Source organism: Nerophis lumbriciformis, linkage group LG24 (assembly GCF_033978685.3).
Source record: "Nerophis lumbriciformis linkage group LG24, RoL_Nlum_v2.1, whole genome shotgun sequence".
Lineage (NCBI taxonomy): Eukaryota > Metazoa > Chordata > Actinopteri > Syngnathiformes > Syngnathidae > Nerophis > Nerophis lumbriciformis.
Genome location: NC_084571.2, coordinates 41,649,736 through 41,672,131, shown reverse-complemented (window position 1 = coordinate 41,672,131; position 22,396 = coordinate 41,649,736). Strand labels below are relative to the sequence as shown.

Genomic DNA, 22,396 nt, shown 5'->3' with positions numbered 1-22,396 from the left:
ACAAACACACACACACACGTACATTGCCTGAGGGCTGTGTGATAGTGTAAGGGAAGTGAAGCATGAAAGTGTTCAGTGGTCATAGTTTGGCAGAAATGAGGTTGTGGAGACGTTGACTAGCAGAGCTGCCATTTGTCTGATTTATCAGAACCTCCAGGACTTTGCAACTTTGCGATCCGCATTTTATTTAAAATCGATTCACATCCAAATTACAAATATTTTTTTTTTTTACGAGTCTAAACTGATTCAAAGTTTTCAAGAATCTATTTAGAACATGTTTTTCAGGTATCAATATTTAATGGGAAGCTATAATAATTTTAATCTACATTTAAAAGCCATCCATGTGTTCTAGATCATATGTATTCTACAGGTAAAAGCCAGTAAATTAGAATATTTTGAAAAACTTGATTTATTTCAGTAATTGCATTCAAAAGGTGTAACTTGTACATTATATTTATTCATTGCACACAGACTGATGCATTCAAATGTTTATTTCATTTAATTTTGATGATTTGAAGTGGCAACAAATGAAAATCCAAAATTCCGTGTGTCACAAAATTAGAATATTACTTAAGGCTAATACAAAAAAGGGATTTTTAGAAATGTTGGCCAACTGAAAAGTATGAAAATGAAAAATATGAGCATGTACAATACTCAATACTTGGTTGGAGCTCCTTTTGCCTCAATTACTGCGTTAATGCGGCGTGGCATGGAGTCGATGAGTTTCTGGCACTGCTCAGGTGTTATGAGAGCCCAGGTTGCTCTGATAGTGGCCTTCAACTCTTCTGCGTTTTTGGGTCTGGCATTCTGCATCTTCCTTTTCACAATACCCCACAGATTTTCTATGGGGCTAAGGTCAGGGGAGTTGGCGGGCCAATTTAGAACAGAAATACCATGGTCTGTAAACCAGGCACGGGTAGATTTTGCGCTGTGTGCAGGCGCCAAGTCCTGTTGGAACTTGAAATCTCCATCTCCATAGAGCAGGTCAGCAGCAGGAAGCATGAAGTGCTCTAAAACTTGCTGGTAGACGGCTGCGTTGACCCTGGATCTCAGGAAACAGAGTGGACCGACACCAGCAGATGACATGGCACCCCAAACCATCACTGATGGTGGAAACTTTACACTAGACTTCAGGCAACGTGGATCCTGTGCCTCTCCTGTCTTCCTCCAGACTCTGGGACCTCGATTTCCAAAGGAAATGCAAAATTTGCATGGTATAATGTACAAGTTACACCTTTTGAATGCAATTACTGAAATAAATCAAGTTTTTCAAAATATTCTAATTTACTGGCTTTTACCTGTATATGCTCTACAGCAGTGTTTTTCAATCTTTTTTGAGCCAAGGCGCATTTTTTGCGTTGGAAAAAACACGGAGGCACACTACCAGCAGAAATCATTAAAAAACTAAACTCAGTTGACAGTAAAAAGTTGTTGGATATAACTTTAAAGCATAACCAAGCATGCATCACTATAGCTCTTGTCTCAAAGTAGGTGTACTGTCACCACCTGTCACATCACACCCTGACTTATTTAGACTTTTTTGCTGTTTTCCTGTGTGTATGTCATGACTTGGTCCTGGGTGTGTGCTTTTCCGGGATGCAACGGAAAGTTGGCACGGGCGAGACGGGAATGAAGGTACATGATTTATTTATTATATCAAAAAAAAGTGCAAACGAAAAGCGCGCACAGTGGCGGAGAATAAACTATGAAACCAAAAGACTATAGCAAAAAAGTACAAACGAAAAACACCGCACAATGGCGGAGAACAAACTATGAAACCAAAAAGACTATAAACATGGAACAAAAACTTACTTGGCTTGGACAAAAATAGTTGCTTGAGGAATGGACATGGAAAGAATAGACAGAGCATAAATGTGGTGAGGTCGTCAGCACGACAAACTGAAAAGAATGAACTTAAATACTACGGACATGATTAACGAAAACAGGTGCGTGACTCAAAACGTGAAACAGGTGCGTGACGTGACAGGTGAAAACTAATGGTTGCTATGGTGACAAACAAGAGTGCACAATGAGTCCAAACGTGGAACAGGTGAAACTAATGGGGTAATCATGGAAACAAGACAAGGGAGTGAAAAGACAGAAACTAAAGAGTCCTATAACTAAACAAAACATGACTTAAAACAAAACATGATTACACAGACATGACAGTGTACTGTTTTACTTCTTGTCTTGCGCACCTATTTTGGTGGCTTTTTCTCTTTTTTTGGTATTTTCCTGTAGCAGTTTCATGTCTTCCTTTGAGCGATATTTCCCGCATCTACTTTGTTTTAGCAATCAAGAATATTTCACTTGTTTTTATCCTTCTTTGTGGGGGACATTGTTGATTGTCATGTCATGTTGGGATGTACTTTGTAAACGCCGTCTTTGCTCCACAGTAAGTCTTTGCGGTCGTCCAGCATTCCGTTTTTGTTTACTTTGTAGCCAGTTCAGTTTTAGTTTCATTCTGCATAGCCTTCCCTGAGCTTCAATGCCTTTTCTTAGGGGCACTCACCTTTTGTTTATTTTTGGTTTAAGCATTAGACACCTTTTTACCTGCACCCTGCCTCCCGCTGTTTCCCACATCTATAAAGCAATTAGCTACCGGCTGCCACCTACTGATATGGAAGAGTATTACACGGTTACTCTGCCGAGCTCTAGACAGCACCAGTAGTATTAGTATTGTGGTACTAATGAATAAAAAATGGTAGTATACTCTGTTTGAAAAGTACCGAACAGCTAAATTTCCTCCAGAAGGTCTTATCTTTGTCCATGTGATGTCAGATGAAACAAAAATGGAGCTGTTTGGCCACAATACCCAGCAATATGTTTGGAGGAGAATAGATGAGACCTTTAATCCCAGGAACACCATACCTACCGTCAAGCATGGTGGTGGTAGTATTATGCTCTGGGCCTGTTTTGCTGCCAATGGAACTGCTGCTTTAAATGGGACAATGAAAAAGGAGGATTGGTTCCGAATTGTTCAGGACAAGCTAAAATCATCAGCCCGGAGGTTGGGTCTTGGGCACAGTTGGGTGTTCCAACAGGACAATGACCCCAAACACACCTCAAAAGTGGTCAAGGAATGGCTAAATCAGGCTAGAATGAAGGTTTTAGAATGGCCTTCCCAAAGTCCTGACTTAAAGGTGTGGACAATGCTGAAGAAAAAAAAGTCATATGTCCACTGATGTTTAAAAACTCTACACTTGAAATCTATTTTACGTTTCCCCAACGACTTTTATTGTGAAAGTTACTGACTGTTCAGTCAAAGAGGCCGGACGACTGGCGTAAACACTCCACAATATATAATAAATACATAGAGCAATATTGCCCCCTTGTGGAACTGTGCCGTCACAACTCCCTCCTCCAACCCATAACAGTCCTGACTTAAAGGTGTGGACAATGCTGAAGAAACAAGTCCATGTCAGAAAACCAACACATTTAGATGAATTGCACAAATTTAGTGGTCAAGTGGTCAAGCAGAAGCTTGTGGATGGCTACCAAAAGCGCCTTATTGCAGGTCAACTTGCCAAGGGACATGTAAGCAAATATTAACATTGCTGTATGTATACTTTTCACCCTCACATTTTCATAATAAATTCATAAAAGAAGCAAACTTCATGAATGTTTTTTGTGAGCAACAATTACGTGCTCCAATCACTACATCACACAAAAAATAAGAGTTGTAGAAATGATTGGAAACTCAAGACAGCCATGACATGATGTTCTTTACAAGTCTATGTACAATGTACACACTGCAAGTATATATATATAATGTAGTAACAGACACCTTCATAACAATATGTAATATGTACAATATACACACTGCAAGTATATCAGTGACGTGCGGTGAGGTTGATGACTGGTGAGGCACTGACTTCATCACAGTCAGATTTACAAACATATGAACCCTAAAGAGTATCTTATTCACCATTTGATTGGCAGCAGTTAACGGGTTATGTTTAAAAGCTCATACCAGCATTCTTCCCTGCTTGGCACTCAGCATCAAGGCTTGGAATTGGGGGTTAAATCACCAACAATTATTCCCGGGCGCGGCGCCGCTGCTGCCCACTGCTCCCCTCACCTCCCAGGGGGTGATCAAGGGGATGGGTCAAATGCAGAGGACAAATTTCATTACACCTAGTGTGTGTGTGACAATCATTGCTACTTTAACTCATTGGCGTTGTTAGGCCTATTATAATATTATAATAATTTGGTGTTTTTTGGGTTTTTTTTACAAATAAATGCCGACATATTCATTATAAAGTGGCCCAAATATGAGTTTAAATAAATAATCATATAACCTGTTATTATTCACTCAGTTTCCCCTCACTTCGTAGCGTAAGGTAGAGAGCCCCTTTCGTGCGTCGGTATCCAATCCATTCCACTTGTTCATATGGAAAATGCCCACATCACTCAAAGTCCAGCCCGCATTTTCTCTGCGACCTTGCTTGCGGTCCTGCAGGTGTACGAAGCACATTATCTTCCTTTACAATGAGTGAAGCTGCGCAAAACCTTGTGTGTGCAATTGTAAATCATTTATTTTTTAAGTTTTGTGTTTCTTGTAGAATCTATATAAAGTAATATACATAAGCCTATTGTTAAAATAATGAAAAAAACATCATTAAATATATTTGTTTTATTGTATTGCTACATTAATAGCTGTTTTATTATTATAGGATGGCTTGTTAAACATTTAATAGGATTTTCAGAGGGAGGAAAAACCAAGACATTTAATATAAAATGTAAAGTGAATAAATACATAAAAAGAAAATATATGGTTAAAAGCCATCGTCCCGGGGAGCATTTCATTTCGTCCCGTGCATTTTTTTTAAAATAATAATAATAACAATGAATAATTTCTAAGTCTTTGTTAGCCGTTTGTGAAGTTTTGTGCTCGTGCGTAACATTTGCTCGCATCCTGTGCATCTCCTGGGGGCAAAGCCCCCCCTGTCCTTAAAAGCTAGTGACGCCCCTGCTTTAACTTAACTTTAACTTTACACATACAAACTGTAGCACACAAAAAAGCACATTTAATAAAAAAAACGTTATTATGGTCTTACCTTTACTTATAAGTGCGGGAACAGTGGTGTTGGTGTTGGAGGAGTTGTGAATGAATGAAATATGAAATCCGTGCTGCAGTCTGCAGGTGTACCTAATGTAGTGTCCTTGCAGTCGTTCACGGCTCCTCCGGCGCGAGCATTGTTGTTTTTGCACTTTTTGGCTTCTTGTTAAGTGACTTTTTTTGGTGGATTCGGTCTTGCACGTGGAGGGTTTGGGTGTGGGCTTTGGTTGGTGTGGCGCTCTCGTCGGGGGGTGCAGTCTGCGGCGGACTGGGCGAAGGTGCCTTAACCAGCACCAGGAGGCGTGGTTACGCGAGCCTCAGCCAGTGCGTCTTCGCAGCAGTTTTATGATCGCTCAGCACAAGAAATACGTTACACACATACAGTTGTTGACAAAATACACTGTACATTATATACCTCAGCTAACTAAACTATGGAAATGTATAATATAATTCATATAGCAATACAGTCTCACTGCACAGCAGGCCAGCAGTTAGCCGAGTCCGTCCATGTTGAGGCACTGAGTGACGTGCCTCAACTGGCTGCTGATCACCGCACCGTCTCTTCTCAGTATTTGAACGGCAAATGTGAAAATTCAGCGATTTTGAATACAAATAATCTAAAACTGGTGAAGTTAAATGGAAAATAACTTTATAGTATAATCACTGGATACATATAACAATTTAATTTTTTTTTTTTCTTTTTACATTTTTTTTCTTTCCATGATGGCAGGTGAGGCCCCGCCTCACCTGCCTCTAGTGACCGCATGTCACTGAAATATATATATAATGTAGTAACAGACACCTTCATAACAATATGTACCTAATGATCTGTCCAGTCTAAAGCATGAAAAGTGTGTGCTTGAAACAACGTTGTCTTCTTCCCAGATCTTCTCCCTGGTGGTGTTTGCCTCCATCGTGAACGAGGGCTACGTCAACATGGGCAGCGAGCGTCTCTACTGCGTCTTCAACAAGAACGCGGACGCGTGCAACTACGGCGTGTTTGTGGGTCTGGTGGGTCTGCTGGCCGGCTCCTTCTTCCTGCTTCTGGACTACAAGTTCTCTTCCATCAGCTCCGTCAAAGACCGCAAGAAGGCCGTCATGCTTGAGGTGGTCTTCTCGGGTGAGGACGCACGCGTGTTGGACTCATGCAAGAAGACATTGGCTCACACTTGCAGTCTCACACTCAGGCCCGGCCCTAACCAATCTGGCGCCCTAGGCAAGATTTTAGGTGGCGCCCCCCCACATCGGCAGTGAAGTGTATATACTCACAAGAAACCGAATAGCTTTGTCTTTGACCTTTTTTTTACTTACAACTATACCTAATATATAAAGGGGTGGAAAAGTGACTATTACCTGCAGGGCAAACATTAGCTAACCAGAAGGCAATAACAATGTAAACAAAAAACACCTGCTTAAAAGATCTAATACAAATGTCCCTGAGGAATGTAAGGTGGGAGTACTGTAATTACCTAACGTTACATTATTATTTTCCATAACAATTTAGCCCCCTCCACAATATTAACCCGACGTTAAAACACAATTAGCTATTTATTGATTAGCAATTGCCGAATCATGTAACATTAGCTTAATGCTAAAAAGCCAGGTTACTATCACATTCTGTAACAGACAAATAATTTCATGTAGGCTAACGTTACCTACCTGCTACCTCTGTCTTTTCCCGTTTCTCCTCCTCTTCTTTTCTCTTTTTTCTTCCCTGGGCACCTGACAGTTTTGGCCGTTTTGACATCTTGTGTTGATTTTTTGATGTGGTGACGTCCAAAAAGAGTCATGATACGGGAAATGACCCGTATCATGACTCCCCGTGCGGGGGGAGGGGGGGGGGGGGCGTAATGTTGCAACAAATAACATTTCTATTAAGTAGGCTTTACTTTGCATTTTAATTAACGTGGGATTATTTTTTGTATTTAGAAATAATAGTACCAACTTTTTTTTTTTTTTTTTTTTTTCTCCAACATTTGTGGCACTGGCGTGCATGGCGCCCCCTGATGGACGGCGCCCTTAGCATTTGCCTATTACGGCCTATGCCACGGGCCGGGCCTGCTCCCACTTGTCACCTTGTGTAAATACAACAAATCCTTTTCAACTTATATTCAATTGAATAGACTGCAAAGACAAGATATTTCATGTTCACACTGAGAAACTAAATAATCATCAACTTAGAAGTGAATGGCAGCAACACATTGCAAAAAAAGGCATTTTTACCAGTGTGTTACATGGCCTTTCCTTTTAACAACACTCAGTAAACTGAGGAGACACATTTTTGAAGTGGAATTCTTTCCCATTCTTGCTTGATGTACAGCTTAAGTTGTTCAACAGTCTCCCTTCTCATATTTTAGTCTTCACACATTTTCAATGTCTGGACTACAGGCAGGCCAGTCTAGTACCCGCACTCTTTTACTATGAAGCCACACTGTTGTAACACGTGGCTTGGCATCGTCTTGCTGAAATAAGCAGGGGCGTCCATGATAACAACATATGTTGCTCCAAAAGCTGTATGTACCTTTCAGCATTAATGGTGCCTTCACAGATGTGTAAGTTACCCATGTCTCGGCCACTAATACACCCCCATACCATCACACATGCTGCCTTTTACACTTTGTGTCTAGAACAATCCAGATGGTTCTTTTCCTCTTTGGTCCACAGTTTCCAGAAAACCATATGAAATGTGGACTCGTCAGACCACAGAACACTTTTCCACTTTGCATCAGTCCATCTTAGATGAGCTCGGGCCCAGCGAAGCGTTTCTGGGTGTTGTTGATAAACATACTTGCCAACCTTGAGACCTCCGATTTCGGGAGGTGGGGGGTGGGGGTGGGGGGCGTGGTCGGGGTGGGGTGGTTGGCGTGATTAAGATATATATATATATATATATATATATATATATATATATATATATATAAAATAAATACTTGACTTTCAGTGAATTCTAGCTATATATATATATATATATATATATATATATATATATATATATATATATATACATAAATAAAAGAAATACTTGAATTTCAGTGTTCATTTATTTACACATAACACTCCTCTACTCATTGTTGAGTTAAGGGTTGAATTGTCCATCCTTGTTTTATTCTCTGTCACTATTTCAGAACACACACATTATACAAATATACATTATAATATCAATAAGAAAACGGGAGCTCTAATTTGGGAGTCTGAATTAGGATCAGAAGTTCCTACATAAACATTGCGCACTCACGTCGCCTTTTTGTATTGATGACTGCAGCTGTGCACTGGATTCATTCACAAATACAAACTACAACTCACAAACACTTTAGAGTTAGGCTCCACCATCAGAATGTGTACTTAAAGTTATAAAGATCACATGGATATTATTCAGTGAGTTGATTCACCAAAACTAACCTGTTATACAGGAGGAAAAAGCACACAGGACGTTTCAATTGTTCACAGACTGGTCGCGCTCATCAGAATGACAAGACACTTCCGGTCTGCAGGTGATAGCATTCAATTGGGAAGAAACGCCCTACTGCCCCCTACTGACCAATGTGAATACTGATAAATGTGGAATGACAGCTCCAAAAACGAATTCAAACCACAAAATAAAATAAATAGATCAACACAAAATGTGACACATTATGGGTGGGTCACATGTGCATGTACAACAGGCTGTCAACACGTCACTCAGGTCCGCATGGAGCTGGAGGGGGCGTGGCCTCCAGCTCCGCCTGAATTTCGGGAGAAAATTTGTCCCGGGAGGTTTTCGGGAGAGGCGCTGAATTTCGGGAGTCTCCCGGAAAATCCGGGAGGGTTGGCAAGTATGTTGATAAATGGCTTTGGCTTTGCATAGTAGAGTTTTAACTTGCACTTACAGATGTAGCGACCAACTGTATTTAGTGACAGTGTCTTTTTGAAGTGTTCCTGAGCCCATGTGGTGATATCCTTTACACACTGATGTGGCTTTTTGGTGCAGTACAACCTGAGGGATCCAAGCTGTGTAATATCATGGCTTACGTGCAGTGATTTCTCCAGATTCTCTGAACCTTTTGATGATATTACAGAGCGTAGATGGTGAAATCCCTAAATTCCTTGTTGAGAAATGTTGTTCTTCAACAATTTGCTCAGGCATTTGTTGACAAAGTGGTGACCCTCGCCCCCGTCCTTGTTTGTGAACGACTGAGCATTTCATGGAAGCTGCTTTTATACCCAATCATGGCACCCACCTGTTCCCAATTAGCCTGTTCACCTGTGGGATGTTCCAAATAAGTCTTTTGATGAGCATTCCTCAACTTTATCACTCTTTTTTGCCACTTGTGCCAGCTTTTTTGAAACATGCTGCAGGCATCAAATTCCAAATGAGCTAATATTTGCAAAAAAGAAGAAAGTTTGTCAGTGTGAACATGAAATATCTTGTCTTTGCAGTCTATTCAATTGAATATAAGTTGAAAAGGATTTGTTGTATTCTCTTTTTATTGACAATTTACACAACTTCACTGCTTTTGTACAATAATAGTTCTTCTAACTGCTTCAAGTCACACTCCAAGATGTATGAAGAGAATTAAAAAGTTCCAGAGAAGTCAGCTGATGAGAAAAGCTCAGCCCTCGTGTCTGGACTGTTGATACAAAGCTGCTCTCTCTTTGTTCTTTGACAGGTTTCTGGGCCTTCTTGTACTTTGTAAGCTTCTGCTTCCTGGCCACTCAGTGGTCCCAAACAACGGCCGACGAGCTGCCACTCAACCAGGGGGCGGACGCCGCTCGGGCCGCCATCGCCTTCTCCTTCTTCTCCGTACTCACTTGGGTAAGAACATGAACTCTTGCCAACTTCAATACAACATTGCTTACATCTGCCATGCTAGTGTGGCTTCAATAGACATGGCGAGGTTCTGGAAGTATGCTACATGTAGTCAGTCCAATAGTAGAAGTAGTCAGTCCAATGGTAGAAGTAGTCAGTCCAATGGTAGAAGTAGTCAGTAAAATGTTAGAAGTAGTCAGTCCAATGGTAGAAGTAGTCAGTCCAATGGTAGAAGTAGTCAGTCCAATGGTAGATGTAGTCAGTCCAATGGTAGAAGTAGTCAGTCCAGTGGTAGAAGTAGTCAGTAAAATGGTAGAAGTAGTCAGTAAAATGGTAGAAGTAGTCAGTAAAATGGTAGAAGTAGTCAGTCCAATGGTAGAAGTAGTCAGTCCAATGGTAGAAGTAGTCAGTCCAGTGGTAGAAGTAGTCAGTCCAGTGGTAGAAGTAGTCAGTCCAGTGGTAGAAGTAGTCTGTCCAGTTGTAGAAGTAGTCAGTAAAATGGTAGAAGTAGTCAGGAAAAGTAGTCAGTCCAGTGGTAGAAGTAGTCAGTAAAATGGTAGAAGTAGTCAGTCCAATGGTAGAAGTAGTCAGTAAAAGTAGTCAGTAAAATGGTAGAAGTAGTCAGGAAAAGTAGTCAGTCCAATGGTAGAAGTAGTCAGTAAAATGGTAGAAGTAGTCAGTGAAATGGTAGAAGTAGTCAGTAAAATGGTAGAAGTAGTCAGGAAAAGTAGTCAGTCCAGTGGTAGAAGTAGTCAGTGAAATGGTAGAAGTAGTCAGTAAAAGTAGTCATTCCAATGGTAGAAGTAGTCAGTAAAATGGTAGAAGTAGTCAGGAAAAGTAGTCAGTCCAGTGGTAGAAGTAGTCAGTAAAATGGTAGAAGTAGTCAGTAAAATGGTAGAAGTAGTCAGTCCAATGGTAGAAGTAGTCAGTAAAAGTAGTCAGTAAAATGGTAGAAGTAGTCAGGAAAGGTAGTCAGTCCAGTGGTAGAAGTAGTCAGTAAAATGGTAGAAGTAGTAAGTGAAATGGTAGAAGTAGTCAGTAAAAGTAGTCATTCCAATGGTAGAAGTAGTCAGTAAAATGGTAGAAGTAGTCAGTCCAATGGTAGAAGTAGTCAGTAAAAGTAGTCAGTAAAATGGTAGAAGTAGTCAGTCCAATGTTAGAAGTAGTCAGTAAAAGTAGTCAGTAAAAGTAGTCAGTCCAGTGGTAGAAGTAGTCAGTAAAATGTTAGAAGTAGTCAGTAAAATGTTAGAAATAGTCAGTAAAATGGTAGAAGTAGTCAGGAAAATGGTAGAAGTAGTCAGTAAAATGGTAGAAGTAGTCAGTAAAAGTAGTCAGTAAAATGATAGAAGTAGTCAGTCCAATGGTAGAAGTAGTCAGTAAAATGGTAGAAGTAGTCAGTAAAAGTAGTCAGTAAAATGGTAGAAGTAGTCAGTCCAATGGTAGAAGTAGTCAGTAAAATGGTAGAAGTAGTCAGTAAAAGTAGTCAGTCCAATGTTAGAAGTAGTCAGTAAAATGTTAGAAGTAGTCAGTAAAATGTTAGAAGTAGTCAGTAAAATGTTAGAAGTAGTCAGTAAAATGGTAGAAGTAGTCAGGAAAATGGTAGAAGTAGTCAGTAAAATGGTAGAAGTAGTCAGTAAAATGGTAGAAGTAGTCAGTCCAGTGGTAGAAGTAGTCAGTAAAATGGTAGAAGTAGTCAGTAAAAGTAGTCAGTAAAATGGTAGAAGTAGTCAGTCCAATGGTAGAAGTAGTCAGTAAAATGGTAGAAGTAGTCAGTAAAAGTAGTCAGTATAATGGTAGAAGTAGTCAGTAAAAGTAGTCAGTAAAATGGTAGAAGTAGTCAGTAAAAGTAGTCAGTAAAATGGTAGAAGTAGTCAGTCCAATGGTAGAAGTAGTCAGTAAAATGTTAGAAGTAGTCAGTAAAATGTTAGAAGTAGTCAGTAAAATGTTAGAAGTAGTCAGTAAAATGTTAGAAGTAGTCAGTAAAATGGTAGAAGTAGTCAGTCCAATGATAGAAGTAGTCAGTAAAATGGTAGAAGTAGTCAGTAAAATGTTAGAAGTAGTCAGTAAAATGTTAGAAGTAGTCAGTAAAATGTTAGAAGTAGTCAGTAAAATGTTAGAAGTAGTCAGTCCAATGGTAGAAGTAGTCAGTCCAATGGTAGAAGTAGTCAGTAAAATGTTAGAAGTAGTCAGTAAAATGTTAGAAGTAGTCAGTAAAATGTTAGAAGTAGTCAGTAAAATGTTAGAAGTAGTCAGTAAAATGTTAGAAGTAGTCAGTAAAATGTTAGAAGTAGTCAGTAAAATGGTTGAAGTAGTCAGTAAAATGTTAGAAGTAGTCAGTAAAATGTTAGAAGTAGTCAGTAAAATGGTAGAAGTAGTCAGTCCAATGATAGAAGTAGTCAGTAAAATGGTAGAAGTAGTCAGTAAAATGTTAGAAGTAGTCAGTAAAATGTTAGAAGTAGTCAGTAAAATGTTAGAAGTAGTCAGTAAAATGTTAGAAGTAGTCAGTCCAATGGTAGAAGTAGTCAGTCCAATGGTAGAAGTAGTCAGTAAAATGTTAGAAGTAGTCAGTAAAATGTTAGAAGTAGTCAGTAAAATGTTAGAAGTAGTCAGTAAAATGTTAGAAGTAGTCAGTAAAATGTTAGAAGTAGTCAGTAAAATGTTAGAAGTAGTCAGTAAAATGGTTGAAGTAGTCAGTAAAATGTTAGAAGTAGTCAGTAAAATGTTAGAAGTAGTCAGTAAAATGTTAGAAGTAGTCAGTAAAATGTTAGAAGTAGTCAGTAAACTGTTAGAAGTAGTCAGTAAATAAGGTCATGTCAATCCAATGTATTTCTTCTGAATTAGTTTGAGGACAAAACATTGATCAACTTCAATTGAAGTTTGATTAGAAAAAGTATAAAAATCCTCTTGATGTCAATCTTAAACTCACAATTCTGATTCTCGGGGTGACGATTCGATTCAGAATGGATTCTTTCTTCAGCACGACTCTTGCAATAAATGATGTGCTTTAAAAATGACAAGAAAGTCTTTTTAGGTTACAAAATACCACAACATTGGTATGGGGACAAGACTAATACACAACATTGGTATGGGGACAAGACTAATACACAAACATTGAGGCAGAAATGTAGATGGGCGGCATGGCTCGGTTGGTAGAGCGGCCGTGCCAGCAACTTGAGGGTTCCAGGTTCGATCCCCGCTTCCGCCATCCTAGTCACTGCCGTTGTGTCCTTGGGCAAGACACTTGACCCACGTGCTCCCAGTGACACCCACACTGCTTTAAATGCAACTTACATATTGGCTTAAAGCAGTGGTTCTCAAACTTTTTTTGTCATCCCCCACTTTGGACAAAGGGGGAGTTTTCAAGCCCCACCTGCCCCCATCGCCCCAACAGAACGCTAATGCCAAGCTTTAACATTTTCAAATGTATTGAACATCAAGTTGTATACATTCAAACTCAATAACATAAAATAACAACAAGTTCAATAATAAATAAAATAACTGTGCAGCTGTGGTATAACTTGCATCAAGTTCAATAATAAATAAAAAAAACTGTTATAACTTGCATCAAGTTCAATAATAAATCAAAAAAAGTGTTATAACTTGCATCAAGTTCAATAATAAATCAAATAAGTGTTATAACTTGCATCAAGTTCAATAATAAATCAAAAAGTGTTATAACTTGCATCACGTTCAATAATAAATCAAAAAAAGTGTTATAACTTGCATCAAGTTCAATAATAAATCAAATAACTTGCATCAAGTTCAATAATAAATCAAAAAAAGTGTTATAACTTGCATCAAGTTCAATAATAAATAAAACAAAAGTGTTATAACTTGCATCAAGTTCAATAATAAATCAAAAAAACTGTTATAACTTGCATCACGTTCAATAATAAATAAAAAAAACTGTTATAACTTGCATCAAGTTCAATAATAAATCAAAAAAAGTGTTATAACTTGCATCACATTCAATAATAAATAAAAATAACTGTTATAACTTGCATCAAGTTCAATAATAAATCAAAAAAAGTGTTATAACTTGCATCACGTTCAATAATAAATCAAAAACAGTGTTATAACTTGCATCAAGTTCAATAATAAATCAAATAAGTGTTATAACTTGCATCAAGTTCAATAATAAATAAAAAAAACTGTTATAACTTGCATCAAGTTCAATAATAAATCAAAAAAACTGTTATAACTTGCATCAAGTTCAATAATAAATCAAATAACTTGCATCAAGTTCAATAATAAATCAAAAAAAGTGTTATAACTTGCATCAAGTTCAATAATAAATAAAACAAAAGTGTTATAACTTGCATCAAGTTCAATAATAAATCAAATAAAAGTGTTATAACTTGCATCAAGTTCATTAATAAATCAAATAACTTGCATCAAGTTCAATAATAAATAAAACAAAAGTGTTATAACTTGCATCAAGTTCAATAATAAATCAAAAAAAGTGCTATAACTTGCATCAAGTTCAATAATAAATAAAACATAAGTGTTATAACTTGCATCAAGTTCAATAATAAATCAAATAACTTGCATCAAGTTCAATAATAAATAAAACAAAAGTGTTATAACTTGCATCAAGTTCAATAATAAAAAAAAGTGTTATAACTTGCATCAAGTTCAATAATAAATCAAATAAAAGTGTTATAACTTGCATCAAGTTCATTAATAAATCAAATAACTTGCATCAAGTTCAATAATAAATCAAAAAAAGTGTTATAACTTGCATCAAGTTCAATAATAAATAAAACAAAAGTGTTATAACTTGCATCATGTTCAATAATAAATCAAAAAAAGTGTTATAACTTGCATCAAGTTCAATAATAAATAAAACATAAGTGTTATAACTTGCATCAAGTTCAATAATAAATCAAAAAAAGTGCTATAACTTGCATCAAGTTCAATAATAAATAAAACAAAAGTGTTATAACTTGCATCAAGTTCAATAACAAATAAAAAAAAGTGTTATAACTTGCATCAAGTTCAATAATAAATTAAATAACTTGCTTCAAGTTCAATAATAAATACAATAAAAGTGCCACTTTGCAATCTTTGCAAAAAAAAAAGGAGGAGCTATGCATTTGGCAAGACAGAGCAAGTGACAGCACTTTGCCCCAGGAGAGCCACCTTGCTTCACTGTGAAACAGCACAGCTGTATGATCAGCTCCCATTTCCTCACACAGTGCAGAGAACAGTCGCGCTTTCAGTGGTCGTGTTTTGATCAAATTTACCGCGCTCACAACATCTGTTAAAACCTCATTGAGTTCGGGGCTGAGCTGCCTTGACGCGAGTGCTTCCCGGTGAATGACACAGTGTGTGCCCGTCAGATTTTTGTTTCTCTGCAGGCGCTGGCTCTGGCTCGACGACCTTTGAGGTGCGAGTCACAAATGTATATATTTGTGTAATTGTGATCCACACATTAGCCTGCTACCCATCCGCGCGAAAGTTTGTTCCGCTTAGCCCCGCCCCCATTAGTTACTGTTGCTATGTCTGTCAAACTTTCGCTCCTACCGAGAAATTTAAAGCCTACAGTAAAAATAAGTACCGGTAATTTCCACCTGTCATGTCTCTATTCCCCACCAGTGGGGCGCGCCCCACACTTTGAGAAACGCTGGCTTAAAGTGCTTGGAGTCACTAGAGAAAAGCGCTATATAAAAACAATTCCCAATGAAGTGTGTACGTGTGCTTGCAGGCTGGTCTCACGGTGCGTGCGGTGCAGAAATACCTGCTGGGCACCGACATGAGTCTGTTCACCTCAGAGCATGCAGACGCCCAGCCTTGTCCCTCCGACCCACCAGGGGGCACCGGCGAGTCCACAGAAGCTTACCAGAACCCGCCGTTTACAGAGAACAACACAGCACCGACGTACCAGGTGCCCATTTATTAGCCGGGGTCAAGACTAGAGAAAGGTCTCCCCCCCTCCCCCCCGTCACTTTTCAAAACCATGTTAGCAAATATTTGCTTTCCTCCTCTCGTTGTTGACGTCAACATTCCAGCTCTTTCCGCACTTTTCTACACTCGCTTTCACGCGGAGGACGTTCCTCGGCGGAAAGGTCGGAGAGAAAAGAGAAAACACGGAGGAGGAATCATAGGAGATGAGGCGGCATTCCAACAACATACCACACTTTCACTTTCACTTTCACTTTCCTTCTGTCCTTGCAGTCGAACAGCGATCACACGCATTAATTGGTTCCGCATGTAGCAACTCAAGTACTCCAAGTGACTTCATTTAGCAACAATAGTTTCTGTGAGCAGTCACTTTGTCCTGCGGGGGCTTGTACTGCACTGCGGGGGAGCCACACTGGCTGGGTGTGGATAGAGAAAGTGAAAGCAACAGCAGGTTGTTAAAAAAATAAACATAAAACAAATGACAGAAACATAATAAATGGGCATAGAACCATGCAATCAATATGTTGGAGGAAATGTATCAATAACAAAATGTATACAGTATTTATGTCGCATTACTTTTTTTATATTCTCCCAGACAAATCTTGTTCTTTTAGTTGAATTGTGTTGGTTAAATGTAAGTCACATATTCAGTTTTATATTTATTATTAGTATCATTATTATGTCTCTATGTATTTAGTTTATATTTTCCCTAACATGTGTTCATTAATGCATGATAAAAATACATTAATAATGTATTTTTTTTTTATTATTTGTAATAATACTTACATAAAATAATACATTATGTATTTTTATTACATATGAATCAGTATGTGTTGATTCATACGTAATAAAAATTAATCCTTAATAATAATGTATTTTTATTTAATATTCATACTACTATTACCGTTATAAGTAATATTAAAATAAATAAAATATTAATGATGTATGTTTGTCATGTATGAATCACCACACAAAAGCTATATAATTCTATAATATAAAATAAATGATCATTTATAATGTATTTGTATTATGTATTTAACACTAATAATGTATTTATTTAATATAACATTACTTGTAATAATACTTACATAAAATAATACATTATGTATTTTTATTTATTTATTTAACATGTGTTGATTAATGCATGATAAAAATACATTAATAATGTATTTTTTTTATTATTTGTAATAATACTTACATAAAATAATACATTATGTATTTTTATTACGTATGAATCAGTATGTGTTGATTCATACGTAATAAAAATTAATCCTTAATAATAATGTATTTTTATTTAATAATACTATTATTAACGTTATAAGTAATATTAAAATAAATATAATATTAATGATGTATGTTTGTCATGTATGAATCACCACACAAAAGCTATATAATTCTATAATATAAAATAAATTATCATTTATAATGTATTTGTATTATGTATTTAACACTAATAATGTATTTATTTAATATAACATTACTCGTAATAATACTTACATAAAATAATACATTATGTATTTTTATTTATTTATTTATTTGACATGTGTTGATTAATGCATGATAAAAATACATTAATAATGTATTTTTTTTATTATTTGTAATAATACTTACATAAAATAATACATTATGTATTTTTATTACATATGAATCAGTATGTGTTGATTCATACGTAATAAAAATGAATCCTTAATAATGTATTTTTATTTAATATTCATACTATTACTGTTATAAGTAATATTAAAATAAATATAATATTAATGATGTATGTTTGTCATGTATGAATCACCACACTAAAGCTATATAATTCATTAATAATATAAAATAAATTATCATTTATAATGTATTTGTATTATGTATTTAACACTAATTTAATATAACTACTCGTAATACATAAATTATTGATTAATACATAAGAAGAATACATGATCAATAATGTACTATTAATGTATATATTACAATATGACTTGTAACAATAATAATTATCACAAGTCATAGTACAATAAAAATAAATTATTAATAAAGTATTATTATAATTAATACATATACATACTATTACAAGTAATATTAATAATATTGTAACAGTAATTATTACAAGTCATATTATAATAAATAAATACAATATTAGTAGCAATGTATTTATATTATGTCTTAATCAACACATGTAATAAGTCATTATTACAAATTATTAAAAATGTATATATATTGTGTATTAATCAACACATGTTGGGGAAATATATATTATTATATAAGCTATTCCTTACTATAATTTCACTAATAGTAATTATTACAAGTAATATGAATAAAAACATCTATACTAATATATACATGTAATTATTTATTAAATAATATACCATTATTAATCATGCATTTGCAGTTATTCATAACAACAGATACATATTGTATATTTTAATAATATACATGAAATGATTTACAAAAATGAAACTATATAATCAACATGTTTGGGAGATGTATCACTTTTATATTTTCTTCCCAATTGAAATGTGCAGGTTATAAAAGATGGAAATATTAGGAGGGTGCGTTCACTTCCTGTATCCACTCCACACTCGCTCCTGTCTCACATCAGTCCTGTCTCACATACACTCGCTCCTGTCTCACATACACTCGCTCCTGTCTCACATACACTCGCTCCTGTCTCACATCCACTCGCTCCTGTCTCACATACACTGGGCTTTGAATTGTACTCCAACATCTCAGGCATATTTCATCCACTTCAGTTTTTCAATTGAAGCTTTAATATTTATGTTCCTCGTGGATGTAGCGCCGAATCAAAAGCGGAATAAAACCCAAAATGTTTGACATTTCTGTAGCAGGGAATATACACTATATTGCCAAAAGTATTGACTCACATGTGAACTTGAAGTGCCATCCCATAGGGTTCAATATTATATTAATATTACAGCTTCAACTCTTCTGGGAAGGCTGTCCACAAGGTTGCAGAGTGTGTTTATAGCAATTTTTCCACCATTCTTCCAAAAGTGCATTGGTGAGGTCACACTGATCCCAAAGGCGTTCTATCGGGTTTGGGTCAGGACTCTGTGCAGGCCAGTCAAGTTGATCCACACCAGACTCTGTCATCCATGTCTTTATGGACCTTGCTTTGTGCACAGTCATGTTGGAAGAGGAAGGGGGCCCGCTCCAAACTGTTCCCACAAGGTTGGGAGCGTGGAATTGTCCAAAATGTTTTGGTATCCTGGAGCATTCAAAAAGTTCCTTGCACTGAAAAACAACCCCACACCATAATTCCTCCTCCACCAAATGTCACAATGCAGTTCGAAATGTAGCGTTCTCCTGGCAACCTCCAAACCCAGACTGGTCCATCAGATTGCCCAGATGGAAAAGTGTGATTCATCAGTCCAGAGAAGGCGTCTCCATTGCTTTAGAGTCCAGTGGTGATGTCCTTTACACCACTGCATCCCACGCTTTGCATTGATGTATGGCTTAGATGCAGCCGCTCGGCCATGGAAAGCCATTCCATGAAGCTCTCTGCGTACTGTACGTGGGCTAATTGGAAGGGGACATGAAGTTTGGAACTGAAAGTCTTTGCACTATGCTGACCTCTCTGTCAGTTTACCTGGCCTACCACTTCCTCCTGGCTGAGTTGCTGTTGTTCCCAAACTCTTCACTTTTCTTATAATAAAGTTGACTTTGGAATCTTTAGGACTGGATTTGTTGGCATCCTATGACAGTTCCACGCTGGAAATCACTGAAAGCGGCCCATTCTTTCACAAATGTTTGTAGAAACAGTCTCCATGCCTAAGTGCTTGATTTGATACACCGGGCCAAGTGATACTTTTGGCAATATAGTGTATGTGTGTGTGTTTGTCTTCATGTTTACTTTCTAGAAGCTGCCAAACTGCCCGATGTACTTGTTTATATTCCACCAGTGCTGTTTGCTTCATGCCAACGATTGTGCTCAACTCACTTAAATGATGCCTGACTGTTGCCACGGCGACCAGGCGAGTACGTTGTGGATGTGAGTGTTTGTCACCTGGTTACAGGCATTCTGTTGGTTTTTTTAATAACCAAATTTTTGATCATTTTCCCTTTAAAGAGAGATGTTTTTTTTTGGTGGTGAAAACAACGGAATATAAATGCAATCTCCCTTATTGGCCTGTGGAAGACTCGGCCTGTAATTCCCCCATGTTGCGCCCTGATGTTGCGCCCTATGCTGACACAAATAAACGCCAGGGAGGACAACTTGTATATTCCAAAAAAAAAAAAAGAAGAAGAAAAAAGCATGACATTAAATGGTGCGAGTCCTGGGGAATGAAGTGAGAGTCAAAAGCCATCGAAACAGCAAAACTGTTGTCATTTTTCTAATAATCACGAGAATAAATAGTGCCGAGTCTGCACCTGCATGATGATTATGTGCAACAAAAACTATTATTCCCTTTCCTTGATGAACACGGAGTCAAGTATTTGAACGGTTTAGTGTTATTCCATGTTCTTGTCTAATAACTGCCAAATAAACGCATGTTTTTGTGTTGATTCGCTGACAGAATATCAACTTGCATTATTGCCTCATCCCTCACTTCTAGCCTGGTGAGTGCGGAAGAGACAGAGATGCCACCTAGTGGTCGTTTGAGCACACTGAAGGGAAGTGCGTCAAAAGTGGACATAGACTTGTAAAGGACATCATGTCATGGCTGGCTTGACTTTACAATCATTTCTACAACTCTTATTTGTTTGTGATAGAGAGATCGGAGCACAGGACTTTCCTCCAGAAGGTCTCATCTATGTCCACACCACCATGCTTGACGGTAGGCATAGTGTTCCTCCAAACGGACATCACATGGGCAAAGATAAGACCTTCTGGAGGAAAGTTCTGTGGTCAGATTACATAAAAATGGAGCTGTTTGGCCACAATACCCAGCAATATGTTTGGAGGAGAAAAAGTGAGGCCTTTAATCCCAGGAACACCATGCCTATCGTCAAGCATGGTGGTGGTAGCATTATGCTCTGGGCCTGTTTTGCGGTCAATGGAACTGCTGCTTTAAATGGGACAATGAAAAAGGAGAATTACCTCCAAATTCAAGTCTTTTAACGTTTAAAAAAAAAAAAAAACTACTTTTCCCAAAATTCCCACATTTTCATGAAATGTCCCATTGAAATCAATGGGACATTTTTCAAAGTTTCACAATTTTTCATCCGATTCAAAACGTTCCAAATCCAAAATATTTTTAACATTTTTTAAATTGTGTGCTCTCCAACAATTTTTTTTTTTTAAATTCCCGGATTTCCAAGAGAACTCTCAGTTTTCCCTATTCAAAATGAATGGGACATTTTTCCCAAGTTGCACCATTTCCACATTTTTCAACACATTCCACCTTCAACACATTCCACTCATCCTGGACATTCAAACTATCATTTTGGCCAAGTTCAAAAAAATTCCAGGATTTTCCAGAATTCCAGGTGTTGCAAAGCCCTATTTTCACCCTTTTTTTTGGCGACTACTTTTCAACCGTCAAATAATTCCTCTTAAACAGGACAAAAAAACGAAGTTGTTTGTTGAACTGGAAAAATTCCCACAATGCAACTGCTGCTTTAAATGGGACAATGAAAAAGGAGGATTACCTCCAAATTCAAGTCTTTTAACGTTTTCAAAAAAAAAAAATGCCCACTTTTCCCAAAATTCCCACATTTTCATGAAATGTCCCATTGAAATCAATGGGACATTTTTCAAAGTTTCACAATTTTTCATCCGATTCAAACCGTTCCAAATCCAAAATATTTTTAACATTTTTTAAATTGTGTGCTCTCCAACAATTTTTTTTTTTAAATTCCCGGATTTCCAAGAGAACTCTCAGTTTTCCCTATTCAAAATGAATGGGACATTTTTCCCAAGTTGCACCATTTCCACATTTTTCAACACATTCCACCTTCAACACATTCCACTCATCCTGGACATTCAAACTATCATTTTGGCCAAGTTCAAAAAAATTCCAGGATTTTCCAGAATTCCAGGTGTTGCAAAGCCCTATTTTCACCCTTTTTTTTGGCGACTACTTTTCAACCGTCAAATAATTCCTCTTAAACAGGACAAAAAAACGAAGTTGTTTGTTGAACTGGAAAAATTCCCACAATGCAACTGCTGCTTTAAATGGGACAATGAAAAAGGAGGATTACCTCCAAATTCAAGTCTTTTAACGTTTTCAAAAAAAAAAAAATGCCCACTTTTCCCAAAATTCCCACATTTTCATGAAATGGGACATTTTTCAAAGTTTCACAATTTTTCATCCGATTCAAACCCTTCCAACTCCAAAATATTTTTAACATTTTTTAAATTGTGTGCTCTCCAACAATTTTTTTTTTTAAATTCCCGGATTTCCAAGAACTCCCAGTTTTCTGGGACATTTTTCCCTATTCAAAATGAATGGGACATTTTTCCCAAGTTGCACCATTTCCACATTTTTCACAACACATTCCACTCATCCTGGACATTCAAACTATCATTTTGCCAAGTTCAAAAAAAATTCCAGGATTTTCCAGAATTCCAGGTGTTGCAAAGCCCTATTTTCACCCTTTTTTCTGGGGACTACTTTTCAACCCGCTTCAACCGTCAAATAATTCCTCTTAAACAGGACAAAAAAACGAAGTTGTTTGTTGAACTGGAAAAATTCCCA

At 37.1% G+C, this 22,396-nt stretch overlaps 1 protein-coding gene across 1 annotated transcript in view; it reads left to right on the top strand.

The window, feature by feature from the left end:
• Positions 1 to 16,714, top strand: part of syngr3a (synaptogyrin 3a) — a 31,142-nt gene extending 14,428 nt beyond the window's left edge. The window contains exons 2-4 of the mRNA XM_061982115.1: positions 5,948 to 6,182; positions 9,709 to 9,854; positions 15,556 to 16,714. Of these exons, the coding sequence (XP_061838099.1) occupies positions 5,948 to 6,182; positions 9,709 to 9,854; positions 15,556 to 15,750 (576 nt within the window). The 3' untranslated portion in view covers positions 15,751 to 16,714. The remainder of the gene's footprint in view (positions 1 to 5,947; positions 6,183 to 9,708; positions 9,855 to 15,555) is intronic.
• The last annotated feature ends 5,682 nt before the right edge of the window (positions 16,715 to 22,396 follow it).